This window comes from Pungitius pungitius, chromosome 9 (genome assembly GCF_949316345.1).
Source record: "Pungitius pungitius chromosome 9, fPunPun2.1, whole genome shotgun sequence".
NCBI lineage: Eukaryota > Metazoa > Chordata > Actinopteri > Perciformes > Gasterosteidae > Pungitius > Pungitius pungitius.
In genome coordinates this window covers 17,108,291-17,122,829 of record NC_084908.1, presented here as the reverse complement: position 1 = coordinate 17,122,829, position 14,539 = coordinate 17,108,291, and the positions used below count along the sequence as shown (strand labels likewise).

The following is a 14,539-nucleotide window of genomic DNA, read 5'->3' as shown; positions in this document are numbered from 1 at the left end:
GCACTATTGTCGTTGGGTGTTCGTTCGACGACGTCGAAAGTAGTACTAATACCTGAACGCGGAGCTAGGTCGTGGCCCGGGTGGAAAGACAAATAACGTTAGCTAAGTATTTATTTTGGACATCCTCTCTCGTCGTATAAAATCGGACTGTGGATGCGAGGCTCCATTTTTGCCTTCGCACCGAGTGTGTTGTGTCGTCGGTTAGCCGCTTAGCCTCGCGAGCTAATGTGAGCTAGGCAACGAAGGAAAAGCGGCACCATTTTTTTTGTTGCCCCCGTCATCAAACACATCGTGAACATTTCAATTACAGTTGTGTGTGTGTGTTTTTTCTTCTCACACCTAACTGTTACAACCGGCTGAGGAAATAATGGGGTCGTCCAAGAAACACAAGGAAAAAACTCGCGACAAGGACACCGAAGATCGCCGCCGCGAACACAAGAAACATCGCCACAAGGACCGAGAGCGAGACGCTTCGGACCGGGATGCCACTCGGGATAAAGACAAACGAAAACGCTCCAGGTCCCGGGACAGAGGCGCACGGGACCGCAGCAAAGGTGAGCGGAGCGCCGGCGAGCCCCGGGTGAAGAAGGAAAAAGTCGATCTCGGCTATGAAGTAAGCAAAAGCGAAGTGGCGCCCCAGTCCGCCAGCGGAGACGCGTCCCTCAGCATTGAGGAGACGAACAAACTCCGGGCCAAGCTGGGCCTGAAGCCTCTGGAGGTCAACGAGAACAAGAAGGAGCTCGGCACCAAAGAGGACCCACTGGTGGCGGAGACCATCAACCCCGTTCTCATCAAAAAGCAGAAGGATATGAGGGAGAAGCTTGCAGCCATGAAGGAAAAACGCATCCAGAACCAGAAGCTGGGTAAAGTCAAGACCATAGCCGAGGAAGACTGGCTGGATGATACAGCCGCTTGGGTCGAGAGGAGCAGAAAGATGGCAAAAGAAAAGGAAATGGCGGATAAAAGAGCCAAGCTTCTGGAGGAGATGGATGAGGAATTTGGTGTGAGCAGTCTGGTAGAGGAGGAGTTCGCGCATAAGAAAAAGGAGTCGTACACGGCTCAAGATCTAAAGGGACTCAAAGTGCAGCACAAGGTGGATTCCTTCAACGAGGGCCAGACTGTCATCCTGACCCTTCAGGACAAAGGGGTTCTCGAGGAGGAGGAAGACGTGCTTGTGAACGTTGGACTGGTGGACAAAGAGAAGGCCGATAAGAATGTAGAGTTAAAAAAGAAAAAGCCTGACTACAAGCCCTACGACGAGGAGGAGAATGTGGATGACATGGTTACAGTGAAGCCCCACGTTGTGCTGTCAAAGTATGACGAGGAAATTGAGGGAGAAAAGAAAAAGAGCTTCCGGTTGAATACGGGAGGCTTCGCTGACGGCGAGCGAGAGCGAGAGATCCAAGCCATGAGGGAGGCTCTGCGAAACCAGGCGCAGTCCCTGGAAATGCCTGCCCTCGCCATCGCCTCGGAGTACTACACATCGCAGGAGATGGTGGGCTTTAAAAAGACCAAGCACCGCGTGAGGAAAATCAGGAAGAAGGAGAAGCCGACCGCCGCAGACGAGCTCAAGATTGACGACACCCGCAGCACGGATTTCGGCTCCAGGACACGCGGCCGAGGCCGCAAGCGCTTGGAAGAGGAAGCCGAGGCCGTTCCGGTGGATGGCGTAGTGCCCAGCGAGCCCCCCCGAATGTCTGATGATGTCAGGATGGCGGAAATGGAGATGAGCGACGAGGAGGACTTCACTCCCCCTGAGCCAACTGTGTTTGAGGAGGACGAGGCCGAGCAGGAGCTGCAGAAACAGCTGGAGAAGCAGAGGAAGCTGAAGCAGAAGCAGCTTCTCAAGGACTCTGGGGAGAAGGTGGCAGAGAAAATTAAAGAGCTCGATGAAAGCGTCAATGAAAATGACCCCGACCGGAAGAACAACATTGTATTCAACGCCACCTCTGAGTTTTGCAGGACCCTGGGTGACATCCCAACGTATGGGCTGTCAGGCAACAGAGAGGACCAAGAAGACATTATGGACTTTGAGGAGAAGGAAGAGAAGGACGATGCTGGCGATTCCGACTCTGAGATGGATGAGAATATCGGATGGAGCACCGTCAACCTGGATGAAGAGGTGAAACCGCCAGATTTTGCCACAGCCTGCGCCACCATTTTGGACGAAGAGCCCATCGTCAAGTCCGGCCTCGCTGCGGCCTTGCTGCTGTGCAAAAACAAAGGTCTGTTGGACACTGAAATGCAGAAGATATCCCGCGTGAGAGCAACAAAAGGCGCGCTGCCCAACGACAACTACTGCATCGAGGACAAGATGGGCTTCGATGACAAGTACAGTCGCAGAGAAGAGTACAGGGGCTTCACTCAAGATTTCAAGGACAAGGAAAGCTATAAGCCCGAGGTCAAGATCGAGTACGTGGATGAATCCGGGCGGAGGCTCACTCCCAAAGAAGCTTTCCGCCAGCTTTCTCATCGATTCCACGGCAAAGGTTCTGGAAAGATGAAGACTGAGAGGAGGATGAAGAAGCTGGAGGAAGAGGCGCTGCTGAAGAAGATGAGCAGCAGTGACACTCCTTTGGGGACGGTGGCTTTGCTTCAAGAAAAGCAGAAATCTCAGAAAACCCCATATATTGTGCTTAGTGGGAGTGGGAAAAGTATGAATGCAAATACCATTACCAAATAAGTCTGAGGGAAGAGTGAATTATCTTTAACACAAACATACACTGACACAAGAATTGATATACACGCAGGATGTTTTAAGTAAAGTAAATGCCTACTTCATACAAGTTCTGTTGTTGTAGTAAAGAATTGTCCATTAAAATTTACAAAAATCAGTTGACTGTTGTAGTTTTCTGTGTTGATAACGGAGAAATTAAAGGGAACTTTTTCAGGATCTGAATGTGCTATTGTAACAAATTGAAATGCTTTTGGTCAGTTTCATGGAGTTATCACATTTTGTTAAGTAACAAGGGAGATTTGAAAGGCATTTGGGTTCTTCTATATACCAAAAGTATTGTCAATTGAAATTCAGCTTTTTGAACTAAATAAAAAGCGAAATACTGACAATACTTTGTAGAACTGCATTGTGTAATTGTTTCCAGGAGATTAATAATTACACTGCCATAGTTTCATTCTCAATGTTAAAATAATACATTTGTACAGAATGTGTAAATAATTTACCACAGACACTGGGCTGAAAGCCATGCTGTAAGAAATAACCATCTTTAATTAGCCATTAAAAAACTGGTAGATTTTTACAATTTGAATAGGCCTAGTCATAGTCACGTGGGAGGGTTGGGTGAGAACGTAAAGGTGGTCCCTTTAGTCTTACCAGATGTAACAATATTCCAACTTTAATGTATCGATCTGGACCTGCTAACGATCAAGGAGCGTAACAAAACCACAGTTTGTGAACACCACAGTAAGGACTTTTAAGTTCATGGACATGAACAATTTGTTAGTGTCGATACAGAGGAATCCACACATGTGACAAGGTCTACAGGATCTGCTTCAGTATTGTTAAAAACAAGTCTAGTTATTCAAGAAAGTAAAATATTAATTTGAGTCCCACACATTCAGGAGGTACACTTAAATGTGATCATAAACAAATTGATAAATTGATTTACGTTCTCAGGTGGGAAATCTAAATCTGGGAAAATAAAGCATAGTAGGTAGTAAAGTAGGTATTGTATGAAATTGATTAAATAAGCAAGTTGAAAAATATACAAATAGTGACATGCAGAAATAATAAGTGTATTATTATACTTAAATATTTATAGTGCGTTGAGGGCAGAGAAATTCCATTTGGTTTTATGACAGTAAGTTGACTGGACTACTGACGGCAGTTTAAAAATCTGGGCATCAATAAAGACTGTAACCAGAGGGGGGCAGTACTGCAACGCCATGGCCGCCAAACAGAAGGAGAAGAAGAACCTGTAGCCAAGTAGCCGTTGACCGACGTCCTTATTAACACTTTCATGAAAGTGGATAGCCCAGCTAACATCGGCGAGCTAACGTCGCCTTCACCCCACACGACATGCCCAGCATTAACAGCTGAAGTCTCGCACGGTAAGAACCCGCCGCCGGTGAACCACGTCTCGATGTCCCCAAAGACAAGGACAGGCGGAGACAGTAGAAGGGATCTGTTCGCTGGGGGGGACGTGTCAAGGGCTGTTTTGACAGCTTCCTGTTGTGTGGCTAGCTAGCTAGCTAGCAGCGAGCTTAGTGACGGACACTGTTTGGTTTTTTGTTTGTTTGTTTTCTAATATCGTCGTTGCTCGGAAGTGGGGTTTGTGTCGTTCCTCGAACTCGCTCGCCGTGTTTACTGGACTCTCCCACGCCACCGTGGCAAGGATCCGGTGGGTTTCACGTGACCGTAGCAACGCCTCAGTGAGATGACGGAGACACCGTAGCGGTGAGCTAACGGCTAATCCCGAGCCATATTTTGAGGCATTCCGTGGATTTACCCGACGTTCGTTGTTGTAGCTCTTGTGACTTTTAACCTTGTCGAGATCAGCCAGCGTCCTTCAGCATTACGCTGTGACGTGCGTGTACAGCAGACGGTTTGGAGGGTAGGATTCACGTGTTGATTTTAATGTTTTTACTCTAGATTTAATAGTCAGGAAACTTGAGCAGCAGGCTGGTAAGGTAGGGGGAGTGGCCTATTTGTTAACTTCCTACAAGCTGAATGACCATAATTACTCCTTTTTTATATCACTAATGTCAACTTAATTGAGCTGTCAAACAAACACATCTTCAGTTGTTGACATTAACGAGCTAAATTACACTGATGTGTTTATTAGGAGCGTCCTAGTCTGTGCATACATCTCACGTCGAGCTGGCCAGTGTGTTGATGTTATCTTGATATTCTGGTATGTGACTGGATATTGTTTTAGATCTCGGCTGTTGTAATATCACATAATGGCACCTGTTGTGTTTTCTTGGTTTCAAACGCTAAACCAAGTTAAGTAATGGGATATTTTGAATCTACCAGACAATTTACCCTTATAGTCATTATATTCACGTTTAAGTATTTTGTGAAAACAATACAATCCCGATATTTAAGTATTTGAACCAAAATATTGTGCTATTACGTTTTCTCCTTTGAGCCCAGCTCTACGTTTCAAGTGTGCATTAAGCAGTCTGATTAGTCGCATTAATCTCTTTTTCCTTAACAGGCCAGATTTTCGCCCAGTGAAACTAGAGTTTGTTGCGATGTCGGAGCCTAAGCCCCCTACTCCAACTCCTCCTGGAGACATGTACAAGGGTTGGCTCTTCAAATGGACTAACTACATTAAAGGTTACCAGAGACGCTGGTTTGTTCTCAGCAATGGACTGTTGTCTTACTACAGGTGAGTTACACGTGTACAGGACTAAAGTTGTAGTTATATAAAATTGATTTAAGAGTTTTTCCCCTAGCTCTAAAGAAGCCAAAGGGATACAACAGGGTCTATCAATAAAGCTTTAAGAGAAATCCATTCAAAGTATTAACTCTGCCTGTATTTCATACTGTATGCTCACTTTTAAACACGTACAGTTATTTAAAATCAATTAAATAATTATTTAAAAAAAAAACAGGTTTCTTTTATTTGACCTTTTCTTCATTGGGTTGTCGGCAGGACCCAGGCAGAGATGGGTCACACGTGCCGAGGCACCATCAACTTGGCCACTGCCAATATTGCTGTGGAGGACTCGTGCAATTTTGTCATTTCCAATGGGGGCGCGCAGACCTACCACCTGAAAGCCAGCACAGAAGTAGAGCGGCAGCGATGGATCACTGCCCTGGAGCTCGCCAAGGCAAAGGCCGTCCACATGCAGGCCGAATCTGGTGAGCGAGGAAAAAGAAATACGTTGGAGACTATGAAAATTTGTTGTAAAGTCCATTTCGGGTAGAACTGTTTGTGTTTTTTGTATTTGTGTGTAAAGCATTTTCCCCTTGTATTCGTTTTGGTCATATTCTCCAATCTATCCTCTCCCCCAGACGAATCCGGTGACGATTGTCCCGCAGCGCCCCCCTCCTCGGGACAGAGTGGAGGCTGCCGTAACTTAGAAATCCAGTCCACACTTCGCACACTTGGCAGTAAGGTGGAGGATCTCAACACCTGCAATGATCTCATTATCAAGCACGGGTCTGCCCTCCAAAGGTATTGATTATCAGACCGAGCAGTTTGATGATTTATCAAACAATGTGACCTGTATTGCTTTTGTTTGCCTATTCAATTTCTTCTTCGTTCATTCATTCATTACTTGATTCCAAACACACAGGTCTTTGTCAGAACTGGAGGGGATTCGTGTCGTAGGAGACGTGGGAGAAAAGATGAGACAAGTTACAGAAAGGGCCACACTGTTCAGAATCACCTCTAATGCCATGATTAATGTAAGCTAACCAAGTGTTCATTTGCTGATAACATTGTTGTTGACTCCTTGGTCGAAACGTTGCTCTTGGATTTGTTTGTTCCCCAAGGCATGTAGGGACTTCCTCTCACTGGCCCAAAATCACAGTAAGCGCTGGCAGAAGGCCTTGCAGGTGGAAAGAGACCAGAGGATACGGCTGGAGGAGACTCTGGAGCAGCTGGCCAAACAGCACAATCACTTGGAACGAGCTTTCAGAGGAGCTACAGTTCTCCCCTCTTCATTCAGCAACCCCGCCTTAGCTAACAAAGGTAACGCTCTTCTCTCCAATTGAACTACTTTATTACTAGGGACCCTCGATATGACTCAAAGCGAGCTCGCCGTGCTACCTAATCCACGCCCATCAAGGGAGGCCAGTTCAGCCATTGAGTCCTGTATTGCTCCACCTTAGGCGGTGCTCCAGTAAAAGGGGACGCCAGCGACGAGGACGATGACAATGAGTTCTTTGACGCTATGGAAGACCCGGCAGGGTTCATCACGGTCCCCGCTGACCCCAAGTATCACAGGTCATTAACCGTCGGCCCTTTTCGAATGTCACAGCCTTTATTCCGTCATATCCACCCGTGATTTTATTATTCTGCTTCCCTTGTGTATTGCTTTTGTTTTTAGTGTTGCTTGTCTGTCCATCAGGAGGTCTGGCAGCAACGTCAGTGGGCTCAGCAGTGAGATCGGAATGGACGACCAGTCAGTAAATGTGTGTTGTTTTTTTTTATACCAGCAAGTTTTGATTCATATTGTCTCTTCTGTCTGTCAACACGCCACAGTCACTTGACACCAAAAAAAAAATCCTTTTCCTCCAGTTTGACGAACAGTCCATGGTATCCAACCCAGAGTCCCCACAGCCCCTCGAGCTCGAGCCTGTTAGACAAAGACGGACTCGTATCCCCGACAAGCCCAACTATTACCTCAATCTGTGGAGCATCATGAAGAATTGTATTGGAAAGGAGCTCTCAAAGATCCCAATGCCTGTAAGAAACCTGTGCCCCTGTTGGTGTCCAAGCGGCTCTTTGCTTGTGAGAGTACTCCGGAGTAATCCGACTTCTCCTTCTCTGCGACCCTGTACCCACTAGGTGAATTTCAACGAGCCCCTCTCAATGCTGCAGCGTCTGTCTGAAGACCTGGAGTATTACGAGCTGCTGGATAAGGCTGCTAAATGCCAGAGCTCTCTAGAGCAGATGTGTTATGTGGCCGCTTTCACGGTCTCTTCCTACTCCACCACGGTCCACCGCACGGGGAAACCCTTCAATCCTCTGCTGGGAGAAACCTTTGAGCTTGATCGGCTAAAAGACTGTGGCTACCGCTCTCTCTGTGAGCAGGTATGTCGAAGGGTGTTTGTGCAAGCATGTTTAATCGCTGGAACGGCTCATAATTGTAGTGGTCGTAACGTGATTTACAATCCCTCTTCTTCTTTTTCTTCTTCTCTCCTCTCAGGTGAGTCACCACCCACCTGCTGCAGCTCACCACGCCAGCTCTGAAAAGGGCTGGAGCCTCAGACAAGAAATTACCCTGGCCAGCAAGTTTAGAGGGAAATATCTCTCAATCATGCCTCTGGGTGAGTGAGTGTCTGAAGAACTAAAAATGACATTAGAATTCTTGATGAGCAGGGTAAAAACGAGCACTGGCAGGTTTTTAAGATGAATCCCTTTCCATCCTCAGGTTCTATCCAGTGTTTATTTGACAAGAGCGACAACCACTACTCTTGGAAGAAAGTGACTACAACCGTACACAACATCATTGTTGGAAAGTTGTGGATTGACCAGGTAAATTTGAACCCTAACAAACCATTCACTACGCCATGTATTCGATGAAAGGATCGCTTTGAAATTCAACGGGGTGCACGCTTTTTAAGTCCTCAAGAGCAGAACGTTTGCCCCTTTTGACTTGTTCCCTTCTAGTCAGGGGAGATAGATGTTGTGAACCACAAGACAGGAGATCGCTGCCACCTCAAGTTTGCTCCCTACAGTTACTTCTCCAGAGATGTGCCAAGAAAGGTGAGCTTTTCTTTAAACCGTTGTTTTGATTCTTCTTTACAGAAAGATGTCTGACATAATGTAACATAAAAAAAGACAATTATAGTTCCCTTTAGGAGTTGTGATAATATTTTAGACTTTACACTATTTCCCATCCTTTCCCCTTGGGACAGACAAACTGTTTGGAATGTCTTTTATATGATGTAGTCTAGCACACTAGACTTTTATTAGACATTAGCGATGTATAATGTAATTTACAGACATGATGTTTGTCCCTCAGGTAACCGGAGTAGTAATGGATAAGGAAGGGAAGGCCCACTACGTGCTCTCAGGAACCTGGGATGAGAAGATGGAGTTCTCCAGGATAATGCAGAGCAGTAAAGGCGAGAACGGCACCGAAGGCAAACAGAGGACCGTCTATCAGACCCTCAAAGCCAAAGAGATCTGGAGGAAGAACCCCTTACCGTGAGTGGAAGGTCACATGACACGCAGCTTAAAAATGGCCGTGCCTCTGACTTAATTTATGTTGACGTCTTGACAGAGAGGGGGCAGAAAACATGTACTTCTTCTCCTCACTGGCCTTGACGCTCAATGAGCCTGAGGAGGGAGTGGCGCCGACGGACTGTCGGCGGCGCCCCGACCAACGGCTAATGGAGGACGGCCGGTGGGATGAGGCGAACGCCGAGAAGCAGCGGCTAGAAGAGAAGCAGCGCACCGTGCGCCGAGAACGGGAGAGGGAGGCTGTTAAAGCAGCCAGCTCACCGGAGGAAGGTAAAGGGGGAAGACAGAAGACTGATAATAAGCTTAGTTTTGGAGTTTATCCATTTTGTCTTGCGTTTCTTTGCAGTGTTCTGTCAATTCCTCTTTTGTCCACTTTGTCTTAAATCTTTCTTTGTCTCAACCCTAAGCTGTCACTGAGGATTCAATCAATGATTCACCCTCAAAAAGCAAGTACTTGTCTTGGTCCTTTCCCTCCCTTGATCAGCACTATACTTTAGCAAAGCCACTCGTGTACTAGATGTCTGTGTATGTAACAAGTACGTGCTTAATTTCTTCTTCACCATCTTTCAAATACTTTCCCTATCCATTCATTTCTGTTCCATTTAGCCGATGCAGTGGAGACTGGCACAGAAGCAAATGAGGTTTTTGACGAAAGCAAGTATCACTCCATCGCTTAACATGACATGTACTTTTAAGGTGCTTTGTGTAGCATCTGAAGGGATAGTGTGGTGTTTTCAAAGTGGGGTTGCACGGGAGCAAAGTGACGTGCTGCTGAGGACGGGTATTAGCCACCCAAAAAGATCCACGGGGGACGTAGTCGTTCAGGCGTACGCGTGATCTCTGTTAGCTTGTGTAAACGCCACGTGCCCAAATGAACTGACATATGCGCGGAACCCCCCCTTTATGCACTATAATAGGCATATTTTCACCGTCTTATCTCATCGTTATCAAACATTTCTGCTTCCTTGACCAGACAAAATCATATATACAGTAGATATAGTTTACTTTCTGTCCAGTTCCCATTCAAAATAAACTAAACTTTTTCTTTTTTATATGTGGGCCTTTTAGTAGGCTAACCCCCCCCCCCTCCCCTCCCCCCCTCATGTGCTCTTGCCCCTATCCACTGTAATAAATCACTTTGCTCCCGTGCTGCCGCTCTTGTCAGATGCTCCTGAGTGGTAGTGTGCTGACCGCCGTCCACTGTCGGTAGATGCACTCATTTAACCTCAGAACAGCCAAGATAAATGACCTTGTGTGGTTAGGCTTGTTTCTCAATGCCAATGACTTCAGTTACTCAAACCAGGGCTGGAGTTTGTGGAGAAACCATATCTCCCAGGTAAAAAAAAAAGTTCAAGATTTCCCTCCATGAGCCCTTTTCGATTTGTTCATGGTGGAGGGAGCGACGAGTGAAAGGTTAATAGATGTCAGACTCTCGTTGCTATATTTATTGAGCCTTTACACTACCGCCAATTCAGATTAAATTGAAACCCCTGTTTTACTTTCATTTATTTCTTTCTCTAATATGTATGTATATGCTTAAAATCCTACACTCAGCACCTGAAATATTAAACCCAATATTTGAGTGAATTTGGATAGTTTTCAGTTGTAGATTCACATCTTATTTTTGTTTTGTGCTGGTGTTAAGCTGACACAGAGGACTCCCCTCCCCATACACCTGTTGCATGCAAGTAGCCTCTTTCATTTTCCTTTTGTATCCGTCACCTTCACGTTACACCCGACCTTTTAATGTCTGAACTCTCAAAGATTCATCCTTCATTCTTTTATTTTCAGCCCCTTATGGACCATCACCTCTATGCAAGTATTCTGATGATAACATAACACATACTTTGCAACTATCTTCATTAGATTTAGACGCCTTTTTAAAAAAAAAAAAATCATATCCCCTTTTACATTCACCTTGGTCTCTCTCAGTCGAAGGCAATGAAGGACCTTATGGAGCTCAAATCAAAAGCAAGTAACCGTATCAGTTTGCTCATAATTATGCTCAGTTTTATTTCATTTAGATGTGTGTTGGTAGGTTTTAGTGAAGCTTGTAGAAAACTGTAGCTTAGTGTAGAATCCACACAAACCTAGTTTGTCAATATTTTAAAATAGCATTATGTCCGTCATTGCTCAGTTGTCCTGTCGTCGCGGGCATTCGGGGCATTAGTGGTGAGCCTGGTCCTCTCCGTATGTAGCATTGGAGGAAATGAGTGATTTCATCGAGTAGGTCGCTCGTCATCTTTTGACGACTTGCTTTTAAGTACGGCGTTGTCGTCATGGCTCAGTGGCTTCTACACCCTCATCCCAGGTCCAGCCAAAGCTTCTTCTTTGTGAAAGATGTGTGGTTTTTTTTAGGCACCCATCCAGACAGCTACCAAGCCATGTGGTTCGAGAAGTTGGACGACCCCGTGTCCGGAGAGACCTTGCACGTCTACAAGGGCGGCTACTGGGAGGCTAAGGAGCAAGGCAGCTGGGACATGTGCCCTGAAATCTTCTGATCAGCTGAGTCTCCCTCCGCGGTGTACAAACCTTGCATCCGCTGAAACGGGGGATTCGAGAACCGAGCCTGACGTCGAGCTGTCTTGGATCGCCCAACTTTCCCCCCCCCCCCCCCCCCCCCCCCCCCCTCCCCTCCCCCAGCAGTGATTTGCTCAGGGTTAAGGGCATCTGGACTTCCCTCTCAACGCAGACACGATGACACATTGTAGCATTAGCGTTCTGAGTTCCCTCTCACTGCCTCTCAAACACTGATGTTTATCCTTGTTCCACTGCTTTTTTCTTTCTTTCTTTTTCTCAGCCCTTTATTCTTTGGTACAGCCTTTGAAGTTATTCTGTCATTATGCATTTTCTTTAAAAGCACTACTATCGAAAGCGTAATTCATCCAGATGACTTCTTACAATATACGCAGTTTGTTTGGATAGAGTAACTACAGGATGTGTCGTTTGTGTTTGTTGTGCACTCCTGAATATGGATCCTTTTGCAGTGAATGAGTTTGATCCTGGCCTAATATTTCAAAAAAACAAACCGGTTCAGACAGCATCAAATTAATAAATGCATAGGTTCAGTGTGTCTGACACGAGATAAATGTTGTTTCTTAAAATAATTAGCAATGTACTATTATTGTCTGAATGGTTTAGATTGATGTGTCACAAACACTACAACATTTGCCTTTGAATTAATGGTATTTTGTGGCTTTACTTAATTACCTGAAGTGAAAGACTGGAGGTATATTATATCTCACACACACACACACACATTAGCCTTTTACAAGTTCTACTATTAACTAATCTATTGAAAAATTTGATTGTGATTTTATCTTTTGGCGTCCTCCCAAATCCGCTGTAAAATACATGGTAGCTGTAAAAAGATGTGAAAGTAGCTCCTTTATGATTATTCCTCTCTTAATAAGGCTCCGTTAAATCTGGTTTTGTCATTTAAAAAGAAAGTATGTATATATAGATATATACATATATAAAATTACTTATATACGCAAGGGTTTTTAACCATTTCACTCTATAAGATCATTGTTTTTATTCAAAAAGGATAATTACCGTTTTCTATGTAGCACATTAAATTGAAAAAAAATGTATGTTCTTTATTTTATATGATAGATTTGAACACTAATTAAAATAGTGGTAAAAATGTATAAGTACCAATGAAAATATGAAGTAAAAAATTACCAATGGCACTATTTATTTCTTGTATTTTGTCTTCCATCAATTCCTTTTAAAGAGTCACTATATCCTCTTTTTGAGTTGGTAAATTACTTAAATCTTCATTCCAACAAAAATGATTTCCATTTTTTTTACAGATAAAAATCCCCATAATTACGTCCTGTAAACCTCAAGGGCCAGTGGAAAAGGCTGATCGATGAGCAGACACAAAGGCCAGGTCGCGTTGACCTGTTGGATAGACGGCGGATGAAATGTTAAAAAAGGGATTTTAAATCAATGCTGAACAGCTCATCGAGACTATGGGCGTCGTACAATTCAATTAAAATGTTTGTGAGATTTACTAATCGTGTTTAAGCTAAAAGTCTATTTTGATTCTCCAGAGTTTGTGCACTCGCTAATACTTCAATCATCAAAATTCCGCTCTCAAAGTCAACGCTTTACTAGCTCGGCTGTGTGATTTTTACTTTCCTGATGATTAGTGGAGTAAAGGGAAATGTGAGGCAAGTTTGTATTGGTTTTTCTGGTGTCCCTCAAAGATTTAAATGATAGCTTTAAACGTGGTGTTTTGCAAGTGTGGTTTTTTTTAACAGACAGCAATAAGAGTGCCTCTAAATGAAATGTGTGAAGAGAGATTGCTAAAATGGCAAAAACAGAAATCTATCATTGTATTAGTCAGTGTTGTCGTTTGTCATGAATGGAAGGACTGTGTGGTTCTTGCTGAATCTAAATTTCATTTTATATTGTGTACTTATATAGTGTACTTAAAAACACTGAAAATGAGGATCTTAAAACATGTATTTCTGTATAAATATATGTAATTTAATTGTGATATTAACTGGTTGTATTAATAGAGAACACTTTGGCTTTAGGTTTCGTTGCTTTGTTCATTCCAAGAGTCACCCTCTCCATGTCTTTATTTGTATTATTCATTTGTTTGGTTCTGAATCTTCCCCTCATTTGCATTACTGTTTCTTCACACAAGGTTTAAGTACATGTTTGAGGAATGTACTGCTCGATACAACTCTTGTGTCTCTTAAATTGAAGCTTTTCGTCTTGTTTTGTCTCTTAATTTCTAAAGTTTTCTGCCTCGTTATTTCCAGCTTGGCAAAGTGGAGATGGTCACGAAACAACAACTCACCAAATTTGACTCAAGGTGTTCTTGCACAAACATACTACATTATTCATCGTGGATGTTTGCTACCTGAGCTGTGTTAAGTAATCGCAAACATACATACATTGGTTAGAATTGACATATCGACTCACTGTTGTACAAAGTACTTTTTGTATGCTTTAATGCAGTTTCTTTTAGCAAGATGGTGTTAGGGGTTAGTAACATTCAAGTATAAAATGAAATGAATTGCATATTGGTGTTTTTTGATTTTCCAAAATAATACTCCACAAAGATGCGAGTTTTGAACAGCTTTTGTGAATAAAAATAAAATGATTGTCTTATATTGTATGGAGGACTAAAAGTGCCACAATTAAATAAATAAACACATCATTAAATAATTGCTTAAATGTGTGATTAATTAATTAAAAATAGAATTAAATACATAAATGTGTTAATACATGTGTCATTAATTAATTCAAATACAGATTCATGTTATGTAAAATACATATCCTACTTATTTCACTATTTACATTTACATTTCATGATCCTGCGTTGCAGTGCTTCATGAATTACTTAAAACTGTCAAACTGACCCATCAAAAGTTGGTAGGCGGAACCTAACGCCTGATTGGTTACCCTGTGTATCAAGTCAAGACAAATCCATTCCGGATACTGGATTGATGCAGAGCTACTAAACGACTGAATCCATCCACCCCACCGTGGACAACAAATCTCCACCTGTTGCAAACACATGAATTGTAATGAAACATCTAGAAAGATGTTTATCTGCTAATATCACTGACCTGATGAGCTTATGGTGGCCATCTATATGCCACAAAGAGTTTGGGCCAGGAACAAAATACTGCCGT

The 14,539-nt window shown here is 43.6% G+C and overlaps 2 protein-coding genes across 13 annotated transcripts; both read left to right on the top strand.

The window, feature by feature from the left end:
* Window positions 1-30: 30 nt before the first annotated feature.
* sart1 (spliceosome associated factor 1, recruiter of U4/U6.U5 tri-snRNP) lies at window positions 31-2,834 on the top strand. Its single transcript, XM_037470873.2, has one exon. It carries the CDS (start codon window positions 368-370, stop codon window positions 2,681-2,683), a length of 2,316 nt encoding a protein of 771 aa, XP_037326770.2. The 5' UTR covers window positions 31-367; the 3' UTR covers window positions 2,684-2,834.
* A 1,069-nt stretch (window positions 2,835-3,903) lies between these two features.
* Window positions 3,904-14,019, top strand: LOC119218131 (oxysterol-binding protein 1-like). 12 transcript variants are annotated; one of them, XM_037472289.2, is made up of 19 exons: window positions 3,904-4,068; window positions 5,178-5,351; window positions 5,619-5,827; window positions 5,981-6,143; window positions 6,265-6,376; window positions 6,464-6,662; window positions 6,803-6,917; window positions 7,045-7,105; window positions 7,212-7,379; window positions 7,482-7,727; window positions 7,843-7,963; window positions 8,068-8,171; window positions 8,307-8,402; window positions 8,662-8,846; window positions 8,923-9,152; window positions 9,290-9,328; window positions 9,489-9,536; window positions 10,528-10,566; window positions 10,674-11,232. In XM_037472289.2, the coding sequence occupies exons 2-19, from the start codon at window positions 5,215-5,217 to the stop codon at window positions 10,859-10,861; spliced, it is 2,460 nt and encodes an 819-aa protein (XP_037328186.2). In that variant the 5' UTR covers window positions 3,904-4,068; window positions 5,178-5,214; the 3' UTR covers window positions 10,862-11,232. The 12 variants fall into 12 exon arrangements, with proteins under 12 accessions (XP_037328186.2, XP_037328181.2, XP_037328185.2 ...); XM_037472284.2 differs by having other exon boundaries at window positions 7,021-7,105; XM_037472288.2 differs by having other exon boundaries at window positions 3,905-4,068; window positions 7,042-7,105.
* The last annotated feature ends 520 nt before the right edge of the window (window positions 14,020-14,539 follow it).

Coding starts and splice junctions, on each gene's coding strand:
- LOC119218131 (XM_037472284.2), top strand. CDS start 5,215: ATGTCGGAGCCTAAGCCCCCTACTCCAACTCCTCCTGGAGACATGTAC. Junction 6,144..6,264: donor CACGGGTCTGCCCTCCAAAG/GTATTGATTATC, acceptor CCAAACACACAG/GTCTTTGTCAGAACTGGAGG. Junction 6,918..7,020: donor GCTGACCCCAAGTATCACAG/GTCATTAACCGT, acceptor TTTTGTTTTTAG/TGTTGCTTGTCTGTCCATCA.
- sart1 (XM_037470873.2), top strand. CDS start 368: ATGGGGTCGTCCAAGAAACACAAGGAAAAAACTCGCGACAAGGACACC.